Source organism: Heteronotia binoei, chromosome 5 (assembly GCF_032191835.1).
Source record: "Heteronotia binoei isolate CCM8104 ecotype False Entrance Well chromosome 5, APGP_CSIRO_Hbin_v1, whole genome shotgun sequence".
Classification (NCBI taxonomy): Eukaryota; Metazoa; Chordata; class Lepidosauria; order Squamata; family Gekkonidae; genus Heteronotia; species Heteronotia binoei.
Window position 1 is genome coordinate 31436950 of NC_083227.1, and position 14709 is coordinate 31451658.

At 46.0% G+C, this 14709-nt stretch overlaps 1 protein-coding gene across 2 annotated transcripts; it reads right to left on the reverse strand.

Annotated features, from left to right (window-relative positions):
• Positions 1-6032: 6032 nt before the first annotated feature.
• LOC132572219 (zinc finger protein OZF-like) lies at positions 6033-12745 on the reverse strand. 2 transcript variants are annotated; one of them, XM_060239066.1, is made up of 5 exons: positions 12611-12745; positions 10277-10339; positions 9414-9540; positions 7908-8018; positions 6033-7754 (listed from the first exon to the last, which is right to left on the reverse strand). In XM_060239066.1, the coding sequence occupies exons 2-5, from the start codon at positions 10334-10336 to the stop codon at positions 6382-6384; spliced, it is 1671 nt and encodes a 556-aa protein (XP_060095049.1). In that variant the 5' UTR covers positions 10337-10339; positions 12611-12745; the 3' UTR covers positions 6033-6381. The 2 variants fall into 2 exon arrangements, with proteins under 2 accessions (XP_060095049.1, XP_060095050.1); XM_060239067.1 differs by having other exon boundaries at positions 12634-12739.
• Positions 12746-14709: the final 1964 nt, after the last annotated feature.

The following is a 14709-nucleotide window of genomic DNA, read 5'->3' on the forward strand; positions in this document are numbered from 1 at the left end:
AGGACCCAGTTTGCTGGGGGGAAAGCGTAAAAGACTGGGGAAGGCAATGGCAAACCACCCCGTAAAAAGTTTGCCGTGAAAACGTCATGAAAGCAATGTCACCCCAGAGTCAAAAACAACTGGTGCTTGCACAGGGGACCTTTCCTTTCCTTTTTCCTAAGATAGAGGAAAGTGGGCTATAAAACCTACAGTTCTTGCTAATGTAGTTATCACATGTGTACCAGGTGTGATATTAATAAAAGACACCACAGCGTGACTATATTAACTTTTATTTTGGAAACAGAAAAATGGATTTATAACAATGTATTTGTCTCTTGTATCTGAAACGCTTCTTAATTTGAATGTGTTTTACTCAGATTTAGATGTAATCTGGTATAAGCATACTGGGAGAGGAGGTGGACTGACATAGAAACACAGAAAAGGAAAAAGCATCCCTGAACCCAAACCCCTCCATTCACCAGGATGCCTGGCAATTCTCTACCAACCATCCAGAGATATACAGTGCAACTTAAAAGACTGGTTAGATCAAGTCAACATGTGAAATTGCCTCAGTTGCCTTACTCCTCTGGTCCCTATGTTTCCCTCAGGTTCCTATTTCTCAACATTATTTCCAGGGTCCCCGTGAGATTTTTGTGTCAGGAATAAATGGCAGCTATCCATGCTTTCACAGACATCCCCCCCCCCGAACTGATGAAATGAAGTGTACTAGAATCATAGAGTTGGAAAGGACCTCCAGGGTCATCTAGTCCAACCCCCTGCACAATGCAGGAAACTCACAAATACCTCCCCCTAAATTACAGGATTTTCATCGCTGTCAGATGGCCATCCATCTATTTAAAAATCTCCAAGGAAGGAGAGCCCACCAGCTCCTGAGGAAGGTGCCTACTGATTGTTATGTGCCATCATACCAGCTTAGCTGTCAAATTCTTCACTCCTACAAGCCTAATACATATAATTAACTAAACAGGTGCCATTGCCACATACATATACACATTGCCTTTACATTCTTTCTCTGTTTCCATTGGATTTCAACTGTCAACAGTCCTTCCTCAACTGCCCTTTGAGATCCTCCTTAAGCAATACTGTCAATTCAAGGGCCTTCCCTCAGTTTCCCTTCAAGCAAGAGGGCAGGAGCCAAACCTCAGGAGCTTTCAAGAGAGGAGAGGCACTGTCAGATGCTCAACTGAATCAATACCTTCCTGTTCAGGAAGCTTTTTACAAACCCCAAGACTTGCAAAACAGTGGCAAATGGGTAAAGGAAAGTGAATGAGCAAGGGGTGCTTTGGAACAAATGCTCATGAGGGGAAAAAGCCTTCTTACTACTTCAGATTCTTTTTCTTTCCTTAGCGTAGGGATATTTTATGGTGGCAGACCAGATTTTCAGTTACCAGGCTGTTCCATTTTTGACTGTGTTCACATGAACAAATCCCTGAACAGCGAGAGGTTACAAGGCAGGACCTTTCCCAGCCTCAAGGGCAGCCATCTCCAAAGCCTGAAAGGAAAATGAAACGGGGAAAATATTGAAGGTAATTCAAAGGTTTATTGAGTCATGGCAAATTCAAGGTACATGAAATAACAGAATAATGAAGTAAACATTGGCATTTGATAAAATTACACAAAAGGGGGAAAAGTAAGTACAAACTGAACCCAGTATGCAACACACACTCTAAGACGGGTGTTAAACTGGAGAGCCAGTTAAACTGGAGAGCCAATTTGGTGTAGTGGTTAAGTGTGCAGACTCTTATCTGGGAGAACCGGGTTTGATTCCCCACTCCTCCACTTGCACCTGCTGGAATGGCCTTGGGTCAGCCATAGCTCTGGCAGAGGTTGTCCTTGAAAGGGCAGCTGCTGTGAGAGCCCTCTCCAGCCCCACCCACCTCACAGGGTGTTTGTTGTGGGGGAGGAAGGTAAAGGAGATTGTGAGCCGCTCAGAGACTCTTCGGAGTGGAGGGCGGGATATAAATCGAATATCTTCTTCTTCTTAAACATGTGGCCTGGGGGCCAAATCAGGCCCCTGGACGGCTGCTATCAGGCCTCCGAGCAACTGGCTGTTATCTGCTTCCTTCTGCATCACAGCTTGTGTTGCAAGGCTTGCTCAATTGCACAGGCGCTACAGAGCAAAGCCTCTGTTTTCTCCATTGGCTGGGGCTCCTCCCTTGGGGAGGAAAGGGGGAGAACTTGCTTTGCCAGTTCTCTCAATTGCACAGCAGAGCTACTAAGCAAAGCCCCTGCTCTCAAACATACAAGTAAAACAGAAGGGACGCCAGGATCCAAAGCACTGCCTTAGATTTTCTTTGGCCCACAAGTTCCCACAGTATAACGGCCCACAGTATAAACGGCAATTGAAACAAGAGAGGGTCAAGCTTGATTCTCCTGAACGGCTGGCGATTCTAATCACATCCAGTGATGTTTTCTATTTATTTAGAAAATTTCTATGCAGCCTGTGAAACCTAATTACTGAAAATTCTTTGAAACTTACAGTAGGCTCTGTAAGAAGAGCCCTGTAAGCTCTTGTAGGATTGGCTATATCAGGGGTGTGTGGCCCAATATACAAAAGGAGTTTCTGCTACAAAAAAAAAGCTTTGAATTTTCCACGTGTCATAGGGGAAAAGCTCACAAACTGCACATTCCACAGCATCTGGGCACTCTTGAATCATGTTGTTCCAAAAATTCATTTGCAAGAGTTTGCTGAAATGTTGTGTGCACTGGTAGTCCTGTCCCATCAGGCTGTCATGAGTCTTGACCTGTTAAACGAACTAGCTTGGCTGCTGTTATTAAAAATGGATTCATCATCTAAGATCTGATGCTGTGGCAGACAGAAAGTACCATACATGAGAGTAACACAAGTGCGATATAAAATGGGTACAAATATCTCAACTGAGAAAGGAATCAGGTTGAACATATACCGGTATATGAACATATGAAGCTGCCTTCTACTGAATCAGACCCTAGGTCCATCGAAGTCAGTATTGTCTACTCAGACTGGCAGCAGCTCTCCAGGGTCTCAAGCTGAGATTTTTCACGCCTATTTGCCTGGACCCTTTTTAGTTGGAGATGCCAGGGATTGAACCTGGGAGCTTCTGCTTACCAAGCAGATGCTCTACCACTGAGCCACTGTCCCTCCCCGAGGTTCATATCTTATTTCCAAAATTCCAGTTTCCACAATATTGGCATTTTATCTTTTATCAGTAGCACCCCCATGACAACAGAGGGTGCAAAACAGGCACATGTCAAGAACAGAAGGCATTAGTCAAGGCCAGAAAATAATGAGAAAGGCAGGCAAAGGCAGCCAGACCCCTCCTCTTTTCTAAGACACTCATCCTTCCCACTTGTCTCCATGCCTCCTTGCTGGTTGACTCAATACAGAAGGAACCTCTGCAGTAGCTGCTTGGATCCAGGAGCATTGTGAAGAACAGCTACATGCTCTTCTGTTTGCTCCGCTGCTGGCACAACACAAGCAGTCTCTGGACAAGGGGAGGCAGATGCCAGTTACTCAGCCTTCTCCATGCAGGAACCTCTTTGAACAGGGCCAGTCGCGTGGGAAGCAGAGGCAGGGAGCCTCTGTTTGGCTCACTTCTTGCTTGAGGCAAGCAGCCTCTGTAATGCAGAACGGCTGCAGCCTCATGCAACCCCTTAGACCAGGGGTCCCCAACCCTTGGGCGGCGGATTGATACCGGTCCATGGCCTGTTAGCAACTAGGCCATGCAGCCTCGCCCCCCCACCCCCGTGGCACCTTCTCCTCCCTCCGTTTCTACAATTTTAAGGCCGGGGAAGGGGTGGTGAAGTGCCTCCTGGGCTCTTTAAAGGCCGACCCCCCCCCCGGCTGATCAGCTGATCGGAAGGGAAAACCAGGCAGCAGTGGGGAAGCAACCTGCTGAAAAAGCAGTGCCGCCATTGCCTCCTCCCCACTTCCTTCCTGGGTGTGGTGAGGAAGTGGGGAGGAGGCAAGGGCAGTGCTTTTTCAGCGGGTCATTTACCTGCAGCTGCCGCGGTTTCCCTTGTCGATCAGCTGATCGGCGTGGGGGGGGGGGTCAGCCTTTAAAGACCCCAGGAGGCGCTTCACCACTCCTTCCCCGGCCTTAAAATTGTGGAAATGGAAGGAGGAGGAGGCGCCGTGGGGGGGGGGAGGCTGAATTCGGTGCCCCCACCCTGCCGGCCCTGAGGCTGCAGTGCGCAGGCCAGCCCTGTGTCCCTGGTACCAAAAAGGTTGGGGGCCACTGCCTTATACCTACTGGGTGCTCCAGGGTTCCTCACAGGGCTTTTTTTGTAACAGGAACTCCTTTGCATATTAGGCCACACACCCCTGATGTAGCCAGTCCTCCAAGAGCTTGCAGGGCTCTTAGTACAGGGCCTAATGTAAGCTCCAGGACAACTGGCTATATCAGGGGTGTGTGGCCTAATATGCAAAGGAGTTCCTGCTACAAAAGAAGCCCTGGCTCCTCGGAACACGTTTGGGAAACCCAGATTATGGTTATTACATAAATGAATACCAAGTTGCTTATCTTTGTTGGTCAAACCATTTAAGGTATCAAATAACTCTTTAAGTGAATCTGGTTGACATGTCAATGTAAGTGCGATGCACTTTGCAGAAAGCATAATTTTAAAGTCAGATTCTCCTTGAAACTTCTCATTACTCGGTTATGGCAGCTGTCATGATCCTAGGCCTTGTGAGGCCTATAGGCTTCAGGTAAGCTTGTATCAGGGAAGCTGTATCAGCTATAGGGCCTGTATTTCCCAGAACCCCTTCTGTCCCTCTGACTGGGTGGGCAGCAGTTTTGGAGGGAAAACTTGCCCAGTGGACACCAGAGGGGTGGGACTTGGAAGGAAGAAAATAAAAGGCCCAGCTAGAGAGGGAGTGTTGTTCTCCCTAGCTGAGTTGGGAAGCAGCTACAACAGGAGGGCTCCCTCATTCAAAAAGAGGTGATCTGAAAGCAGAAGGAGGGAACGTGCAGTAGTCATGTGAGGGCTTTTATTTTCTTTGTACCCTTTTCTACCCCTTTCACAGTTGCCCTAATAATTAAAACCCACTTGTTTGTTCTTGAGCATTTACAATAAACGTGTTGTTGTGATACTGCCTGGGTCCTCACATCTCTCTGGTCACAGACAGAGGTGCTTGCTGAGAAGATAAAAGGGTCAGGTGGGTGCTCTGGGCCCTTCCAGACAGACCTGTACCAGAGTAATGGCAGCCTGTAGAGGCCCCACCCTGGTCCCCTGCTTGGGACAGCAACAGATAAAGGTTATGTCACAAATACAAGTAGCAGAGGACAAAGGGGGCCCCCATCTAACTTGCAAAGGGCACTAAGATAATGTTTTTATACAGGTAATGACCCTCCAAGCACTCCTGTCCATGACTTAAGGAGATGCGGTGTCTCCAGTGGCTGAGCATCTACTTGGCATGCAGACGGTCCCACGTTCAATCTCTAGCATCTCCACTGAAAAGAATCAGGTGGCAGGTGAGATGAAAGACTTCTGCCCGAGACCCTGAACAGCCGCTGTCAGTCTGAGTAGACAATACGGACCTTGATGGATCAAGGTCTGATTCAGGAGAAGGCAGCTTCCTATGTTCCATACCTACCTAATTTATTTGGCTGGTCATCTGTAATCATACTTTTAATTTTTAATCTGATTACTGGACCTTACTGCAATCAATACTCAGTATGCACAATACTAATAATGCAGAGCTTCTCTCTCACCAAACTTACTTTTTTCTGAAAAAAAAAATGATTTTTAAATAATATTCTTGACATCAGTTTATCATGAAGCACAGAGCTCCATTGCAATAATCTGCCTTCCAACCCAAGTGTCAACGTTTTCAAATTATGCTATTCTATCACTGCCGTAGTATTTTCCTTGTTTACATGCCTACACTTTCAGATCCACTTCGCTACATAGTATTGCAGGGTATAATTCTCATGGTAGTCTTGCATAGACATAAAAAGCAATGTGGGAGTGGAAAAGAAAAGCTAGTAAAGAAGCATAGGGCACTATATTGACCTCTAGTGACAGACACAAGTATTACAACAGACTAGTAGTTACAAACACCTACATAAAATATTGGATTTATTGGATTATGATTATGTCAATGCACCTTGACTCTTCTTCTGAGCAAGTCTTCTACCATTCTCAGGACATCCATACAACTTTCCTGGTTAGCAAAGTCTCAGTATGAACCAGGGCCACCAGCAGGCAATTCCCATCGAAAATACTATCTTTCATCACATCTGATGCTATCCATGGCAAATGTCCCCCACCCCCACCCCACCCCCCCACAATCAAAGGTGGACCAGGGTGGTCAGTGAAGATAAATATACACTTGTACGGCTGGGAACTGCTTTGGTAGCTTTGAGATCCTAAGTCCCTATCTCACCTCTCTGGAGATTTTTATAACTGCACAATGCCTCCAAGACAGTGAATTTCTTGATGACTCACAAAGTCTGACTGTTGAGTGAAACACTGCCCACATTCTTGGCAGGTATAGGCGTTTTCTCCTGCGTGGACTCTTTTGTGCTTCACAAAGGCAGAATTGTCCGCAAAACACCTCCCACACTCCAAGCACCGATAGGGCTTCTCTCCTGTGTGGACTCTCCTGTGTTTCACAAGGCTTGAGTTTTCAGCAAAACATTTCCCACAATCCAGGCATTCATAAGGCTTCTCTCCAGTATGGAGTCTTTTATGCTGGGCCAAAGTTGAGTTCTGAGTAAAACATTTCCCACATTCCAGGCATTTGTAAGGCCTCTCCCCTGTGTGGACTCGCTTATGTTTCACCAAGCCTGAGACATCCGCAAAATGTCTTCCACACTCGAGGCACTGATAGGGCTTCTCTCCTGTGTGAATCCTCCTGTGTTTCACAAGGCTCGAGCTCTCAGCAAAACACTTTTCACATTCCAGGCATTTGAAAGGCTTCTCCCCTGTGTGGACTCTCATATGTTGCACCAGAGTTGAGTTCTGAGCAAAACCTTTGCCACATTCTAGGCATTTGTAAAGCTTCTCTCCTGTGTGGACGCTCTGGTGGATCATCAGATACGAGCGGCGTGTAAAACATTTCCCACACTCCATGCATTTAAAAGGCTTCTCTCCTGTATGGATTCTCTGGTGTTTCACTATGTTGGAATGTTGAGCGAAACACTTCCCACACTCTAGGCACTGATATGGCTTCTCCCCCGTGTGGACCCTCTGGTGTTTCACAAAGGTGGATCTTTCAGCAAAGCTTTTCCTACACACCAAACATTTATAGGGCTTCTCTCCTGTGTGGATCCTTTGGTGACTCACAAGATGTGAATGGCAGGTGAAACACTTCCCACATTCCAGGCACTTATAGGGTTTCTCTCCAGTGTGAACTCTCTGGTGGTTCACAAGGTTTGAATGGCGAGCAAAACTTTTGTCACACTCTGAGCATGTGTAGGGCCTTTCCCCCGTGTGGAGTCGCTGATGTCTCACAAGATCTCCCTGTAGTGCCAAACACTTCCCGCACTTCAGGCATTTATAGGGCTTCTCTCCTGTGTGAACTCTCTGGTGGGTCACAAACACAGAACGGTGTGCAAAACCTTTCCCACACTCCTCACAGGTATAGGGCTTCTCTTGGCTATGGCTTTGCTGGTGTTTCAGAAACTGTGGCTGCTGAGCAAAACCTTTCCCACACTCCAGGCATTCATATGGTTTCTTTGCCACGTGGACTTGCTTGTGCCTGGCAAGATTACATTGCTTAGTAAAACATTTGCCGCACTCTGGGCATGTGATCTTTCTCTTCAAATCACCTGCAGGGTAAAAAGAAAATGTGGGTAAGATTTTCCAACCATGTGTATGCAAGAGAATGATCTTGAAGAAGGAGCTTGATAGAAAAAGAAAAGAAGAAAACTGCAAGAGAATGCCAGTGAAATTTCAACCGCTGGCTTTTCTGGACAACTCACCAGTGCTTATGCTGGCGATCTCTGTCACATCCAAGTTCCAAGAATCCAGCACCCACAGTTCTTCTCCATCTTCCAGCCTGCAAATGATGTCAGGCTTGGGGACGGGATACCCTTGGAAAGACAGAAGAGAATGGAGAGTGTGATGCAAAACTCAGTAGATTGGAAAAATTTGGGAACCCCCCCACAACCAATGACTTATTCAGTTTTTTCACTGGAAAAACCTGGAAACTTGAGTATGCTTTTGGAATGAAAAAAAAATGCTTTTAAGACAAGGTGTTATTGACTTGAGACAAGTAGTAGGAAGATTCCTATGTAATCTATAACATTATCGCAAGAGTTGCCCTTTAAAGGGTAGCCGCTATGAGAGCCCTGTCAGTCCCACCCACCTCACAGGGTGTCTGTTGTGGGGGGAGAAGATATAGGAGATTGCAAGCCGCTCTGAGTCTCTGATTCAGAGAGAAGGGCGGGGTATAAATCTGCAGTCGTCTTCTTCTTCTAAAGGTAGTCCCCTGTGCAAGCACCAGTCGTTTCCGATTCTGGGATGACGTCGCATCACAATGTTTTCGTGGCAGACTTTTTACGGAGTGGTTCGTCATTGCCTTCCTCAGTTATCTACACTTTCCCCCCAGCAAGCTGGGTACTCATTTTACCGACCTCGGAAGGATGGAAGGCTGAGATACTTGAGCCGGCTACCTGAACCCAACTTCTGCCGGGATTGAACTCAGGTTGTGAGCAGAGCTTATGACTGCAGTACTGCAGCTTTACCACTCTGTGCCACGGGGCTCTAATCTATAACATTAGGTAATAATAATTCCTGTAGACACATACAACATATTTTAAAGGTATGTCCATTGTTTAAATTCGACTAACTTTACGCAAATTTTAAAAATAAAACATCTCTGCAAATGTCTGTTGCAGAGGCAGGACTTCTGTTGCATGTTAGACATGCCCAGTTGCTACAGCAAGCTTCCTTCCAAAGACATAGCCTTTTAAAGAACAACCAAGTTTCTAAAGCTGCAATGCTGCACATGCTCAAAAGGGATTACGCTCAACTGAACTGAATTAGATTTACTTCTGAGCATACATGTTTAGGACTGCACTGTCAAGCTGTTAACGTGCGTAATCTCTTTCACTGTGATAGAAATATTTGATAGTTCCTTTATCAGGAATGTAGACACGGGATGTCTTTTGGCAATAAAAGCTAGAGGTTCGTCCATATTATCCCAGATGGGCCTGAAGGCTGCAGGATGCAGTAGGATGCTGTGCCCAATCCCACTAATGCAGGATCTTTATAAATAAAGACCGGGCTGTACTGCATCGCAGGAATGTTTGTCCATGTATTTTACTTGAGCAGCTGAAAAGGGGACCTTGCTTGGGTAGGGGATGAGCATAAAACACAATTGACTCCTTGCCCCCCAAGCATTGGGTGGTCTTAGGTAAACCTTTAGCAATCATCTACCACATCGTGAGACATAAGATTCAAATGAAAAACAAATTTCTTGGTACCCAGTGAGGCCAAAGTCCCATAATTTTCCCACGTGACTTCTCTGTACAAAGCTTTCTGGTTTGGGTCCAGCAGAGCCCATTCCTCCTTTGAGAAGTAAATCACCACATCTTCAAAGGTGACCAGCATCTACAAAATCAAGAAGGCACAATCATTTCATGTCATTGTTAACAGACATTGGGGCACCTGAAATCCACAGCTGTCAATCCCCAGTTGGGGGCAGGGGCTCCCCCAGTTTAGAGGCCCTCCCCCCACTTTAGGGTTATCAGAAAGTGTGGGGGGGGGAGGGAAACATCTGCTAAGCATTCCATTACACCTTATGGAGACTGATTCCCATAGGGTATGATGGAGAATTGATCTATGGGTGTCTGGAGCTCTAGGGGGGTTGTTTTTCGAGCTAGAGGCATCAAATTTTCAGCATAGCATCCAGTGCCTCTCCTCAAAATACCCCTAAGTTCCAAAAAGATTGGACTAGGGAGTCCAATTCTATGAGCCCCAAAAGAAGGTGCCCCTATCCATCATTATTTCTAAATGGAGGGAAGGCATTAAAAGGCATGCGGTCCCTTTAAATGTGATGGCCAGAACTTCCTTCAGAGTTCAATCATTTTATTACACCCTTGCTCCTGGTTCCACCCCCAAAGTCCCCAGATATTTCTTGAGTTGGACCTGGCAACCCTAAATCCACACTTCCAGGGCTTGAACACTCAGCAACAAAAACAGAAAAACATCAGTACTTGAGAAAAATATCACACCCTTCTCTTTTTTTCCTGGCAAAATGGATGCATCATATTCTTTCCAAACTTCAGTCCCATCATGCATCTCTCTTCCACACACAAGATCCAGCAGCTCCCTCCGAATCTCCTACCTGAGCTCTTTCCCTTTCTCCAAAAGGAGGCAGCAGTCCAGATTGAGAGATGGAAATCATCCTCTACAAAATAAAATAAAAATTAAAGCCAAGGGAGACCATTCAGAAAGACATCGTTCAGGCAGTTTTCCAAGAAGCCACAGGTGATTATTTAACATGGCCGAACTTCTCACCACAACCAAGCGTGGTTTGAGGATTTTTACTATGACCCCCTTTTTCATGATTACGAACCCATAGCAGAAATTTTCAAAACTACCCCTCATCAAATAAACCCTGTGGACATCCAGCTACTCTGACAGCAGTACAAATCGTAAGGACAGTGACTCATTTACTATGAATGTGCCAAAGAAAGCTAGAAAAGATCCTTAAGTCACTGGTGTGTGACCAAGACCAAAGTAATTTATGCCATAGTATTCCCCATTACTATTTATGGCACAGAGTGGTAAACTGCAATACTGCAGTCCATGCTCTGCTCACAACTTGAGTTTGATCACGGTGGAAGCTGGGTTCAGATAGCCAGTTCAAGGTTGACTCAGCCTTCCATCCTTCTGAGGTCAGTAAAATGAGTACCAAGCTTGCTGGGGGGAAAGTGTAGAGGGACTGGGGAAGGCAATGGCAAACCACCCCGTTAAAAAACCTGCCAAGAAAACATCATGTAACTTGTGACGTCACCTCATGGATTGGGAACGACTCAGTGCTTGCACAGGGGACTACCTTTACCTTTATTTATGGGTGGGAAAGTTAGACAACAAAGAAAGCTAATAGGAAGAAAGTTGATTTGCTTGAAATGTGGCATTGGAGGACAGTCTTACAGATATCGTGGACTGCTCAAATAAAAAGACAAATCAGTGGCCACTGCCTACTAGCTATGTATGGCTCTGCTCAGCTATGCTCGGCTTTGCTCACTGTGCTAGATTCCTCATCTGATGAAGCGTGCTTAAGAGCACATGAAAGCTTACATTCTAAATAAAAATTGGTTGGTCTTAAAGGTGCACCTTGACTCCTGCTTTGTTCAACTGCTTCAGACCAACACGGCTGCCCGCTTGTATGTTCTTGTCAGCCACTCTGAGCCCTGCTTGCAAGGAAGGTCGGCCTAAAAATTCACAAACAACCTTAAGGCTGCATCCTTGCTCTTCCTAGCAGCCATTTGCAAATGAAATTTCCTGTGTGTACAGTCAAACCACTTGCAACTGACTGTGACACAGTAAAGATAATGCAATGCCCATCGATGTGCGGAAACAGCCTGATTGGCTAAATGGGAGCAAAGTTGTGATGGACCAAATGATCTTTGATTCCTCTTTTTGATTCTTTTATTCCAGGGCTGTATTACTCTTAAGGGCCCTGTATGCCTGAAAGGTTACCGAAAAGCTAGTGGCCAGTGATATCAGAGATCTATAATACTCATACTAGACAAGTATGGAGCAGAGGCCATCAGTGGCTATTAGCCTGCAAGGTACAGGTAGAACACTCTGTCTGGGGCAGTGATGCTCTGTATCAGGGGTGGCCAAACTGTGGCTCAGGAGCCACATGTGGCACTTTCACACATATTGCATGGCTCTTGAAGCCCCCACTGCCCCGTTGGCCAGCTAGGAAAAGGCATCTCTCTCTTTAATCACTTCTGGAAGTCAAGTTATCTGGCAGCTTGGAGAATGAATTTAAAGTAGCTTTCATTCCACCTCTCTCATCCTCTTTCCTCCCAACTTTTCCCCTCCTCCCTCCCTTCCTTGCAGCTCTCAAATGTCTGATGTTCGTGTCTTATAGCTCTCAAACATCTGACATTTATTCTATGCGGCTCTTACGTTAAGCAAGTTTGGTCACCTCTGCTCTGTATTCTTGGTGCTTGGGGCAGGGGGGGAGCAATAATGGGAAGGCTTCTAGTGTCCTGGCCCCACTGATGGACCTCCTGGTGGCACCTGGTTTATTTGGCCACTGTGTTGGACTGGTCTGATCCAATATGTCTTCTCTTACGTTCTTAAGAGTATCTGCCCAGGATTGTGCTCGCCCCTTGCTACTCCATTGCCCGCGCATTAGCAAAAGGAAGCCCCCGCCCCGATCACCCTCCCTCCCTCTTTGCCTCTCCATCAGCACACCCACACTCCTTTTTTCCTTTCACTCGCTAGTCTCCCGAGGATATTCTATCTTCTCCCAACCCTGTCCCCAAAGCTCAAATGCAGCCAATTCCTTCTTCCCCGGCAGTCCCATCCCAAGCCAGAACTGAATAAATGATGCAGCGACTGAAGGCACACAAAGGGAAGGCCCCTCTCGGCCGCCCCTCCCTGCAACAGATATGCCGCTAAAACCCTCCTCCTCTCCGCCCCGCCATTTGGCACCGACCTGCCTTTGCCAACAAATGATACCCAATTCGACTCGGCCGCCTCTCCTGGGGAACTTCTGGCTGCTCTAGAGCTTCCCAATAGGAATTCCTTCCCTGGAAGCACAACCCCCTTTTGCCTCGGCTGCGGGCTTAGGAAGTGCAACGCCTGCTGGGAATTGTAGTGCTTTCCTGGCCTAGTCACTGGTGAGCGATTTAAGGCATATTCCTGCTCAGGTGTTCTTTCCTTGAGCAGCAACGCTGCAGCGTTTGCCCACCAGGTCTGGCTTTTCCACTTGAGAAGGAGACAGGCAGCTGCTTACATGTGTCTAGGAGGTCGTTGTCCCTAGCACGTCAACCCCCGTTGAATTCAAAGCAAAAGGGAAACATGCCTCCAGTGTTCCCTGTAAGCTGTTAGTGGGAGCTAGCTCACAGATTTTTGGCCTCCAGCTCACGCATTTTTGTCTTAGCTCAGGAAAAATAGCCCCAGAGCAAACTAATTTATGCCATAACGCACAACTTTAATGCCAGTAGCTCACAAAGTAAAAGTTTTGCTCACAAGACTCCATGGTTTAGAGGGAATATTGCATGCCTCCCTCACCCAACCATCTTTCCTCTTTGCTGACATAGAATAGGGATTTCCAGTAGGCTTGCCAATCCCCAGGTGGAAAATCTAAAAACAATTGTGTCAAGAATACAAATAGACAAATTTATAAAAATCGATACATTATACTGTGCAAAAACATCCAAACTTCATTCCAAACATTCAAAACATATAGAGAACATAAAGTCCCAAACAAAAACAGTTTCTAAGGATGACTCCGAAAAATTCTTTTTCACCAAGTCTGTAAGGAGTACTATGACTCAGAACTAAACTCCAAATGGAGGCCTTCCATTGATGTCGGCTTCCGAAGGAAAAATTCTTGCCTTCACGCAATCACCGGTTTAAATAGCGTTCCACTGCATTTGCAGCTTCTTCATAAACCAACTGTGTAAAAAGACCAAATGTGACAACAATAATACAATAAACTCTGATACAGAATTAAACAATAACTGCAAGAATACAATAAGTAATACAACCTGACAAGGTCCTCAGACCAGCTTCTCTCAAACGTCCATTTTGGATATTTCAATTGACGGCTAAGCCATACTAGAAGATCAGCGTTTCAAGGACAATTCCTGTGATAGCTATGGCTGATCCAAAGCCATTCCAGCAGGTGCATGTGGAGGAGTGAGGAATCAAACCCTGTGTAAAGGCTAGTTTCCTGCTAGCTTTGCCAACCTTGAAGTGGGGCCAGGGGATCTCCTAGAATTGCAAATGATTTCCAAGCAATGGAGATCAGTTCCTCTGGAGAAAATGGCTGCTTTGGAGAGTGGATCATACAATGCTGAGGTCTCTACTAATGTTCTAAGCTGTCGAGACCCATGAGCAAAAATTGTACTTCTTGAGCAGTGTTCCCTCTGAGTTAGCGTGAGCTAGCTCACAGATTGTTGTCTTAGCTCAGGAAGGATAACCCCAGAGCGCACTAATTTATGCAGTGGTTCACAACTTTAATATCAGTAGCTCACAACTTTAATGCCAGTGGCTCATAAAGTAGAATTTTTGCTCACAAGACTTAGAGGGAACATTATTCTTGAGCTACAGGCATTAAAGTTGTGAGTTACTGCATAGTTTGCTCTGGGGCCATTTTTCCTGAGCTACGACAAAAATGTGTGAACCAGAGGCTAAGAAACTGTGAGCTGGCTCACGCTAACTCAGCTCAGAGGGAACACTGGCCCCTACCCTTCTCAAATCCCACCCTCCAAAGCTCCAGGAATTTCCTAACCTGAAACTCAGAACCCTAAAGCTTCACAGTTGCTCACAAGACCGTAGTTGGTTTCCAGGAACCTTATTCACCAGCTCAACCATAAATATCGGTAATATTGAAAAATGGATCCCTAAATAAGGTTCAGACCACAATAAATCTTACATACTTAGTGGCCTGTTCCCTGAGTGGACCTATAGCCTCCTGTGATGCAAAGCCTGGCCCAGTTATTCGTTTCAGCACCTTTTGGAAATGTTTAATCCTATGAGATTCCCAGGGGCAATCTGAAGTTTTTTGGGCCCAAACCAGGCTTTGGA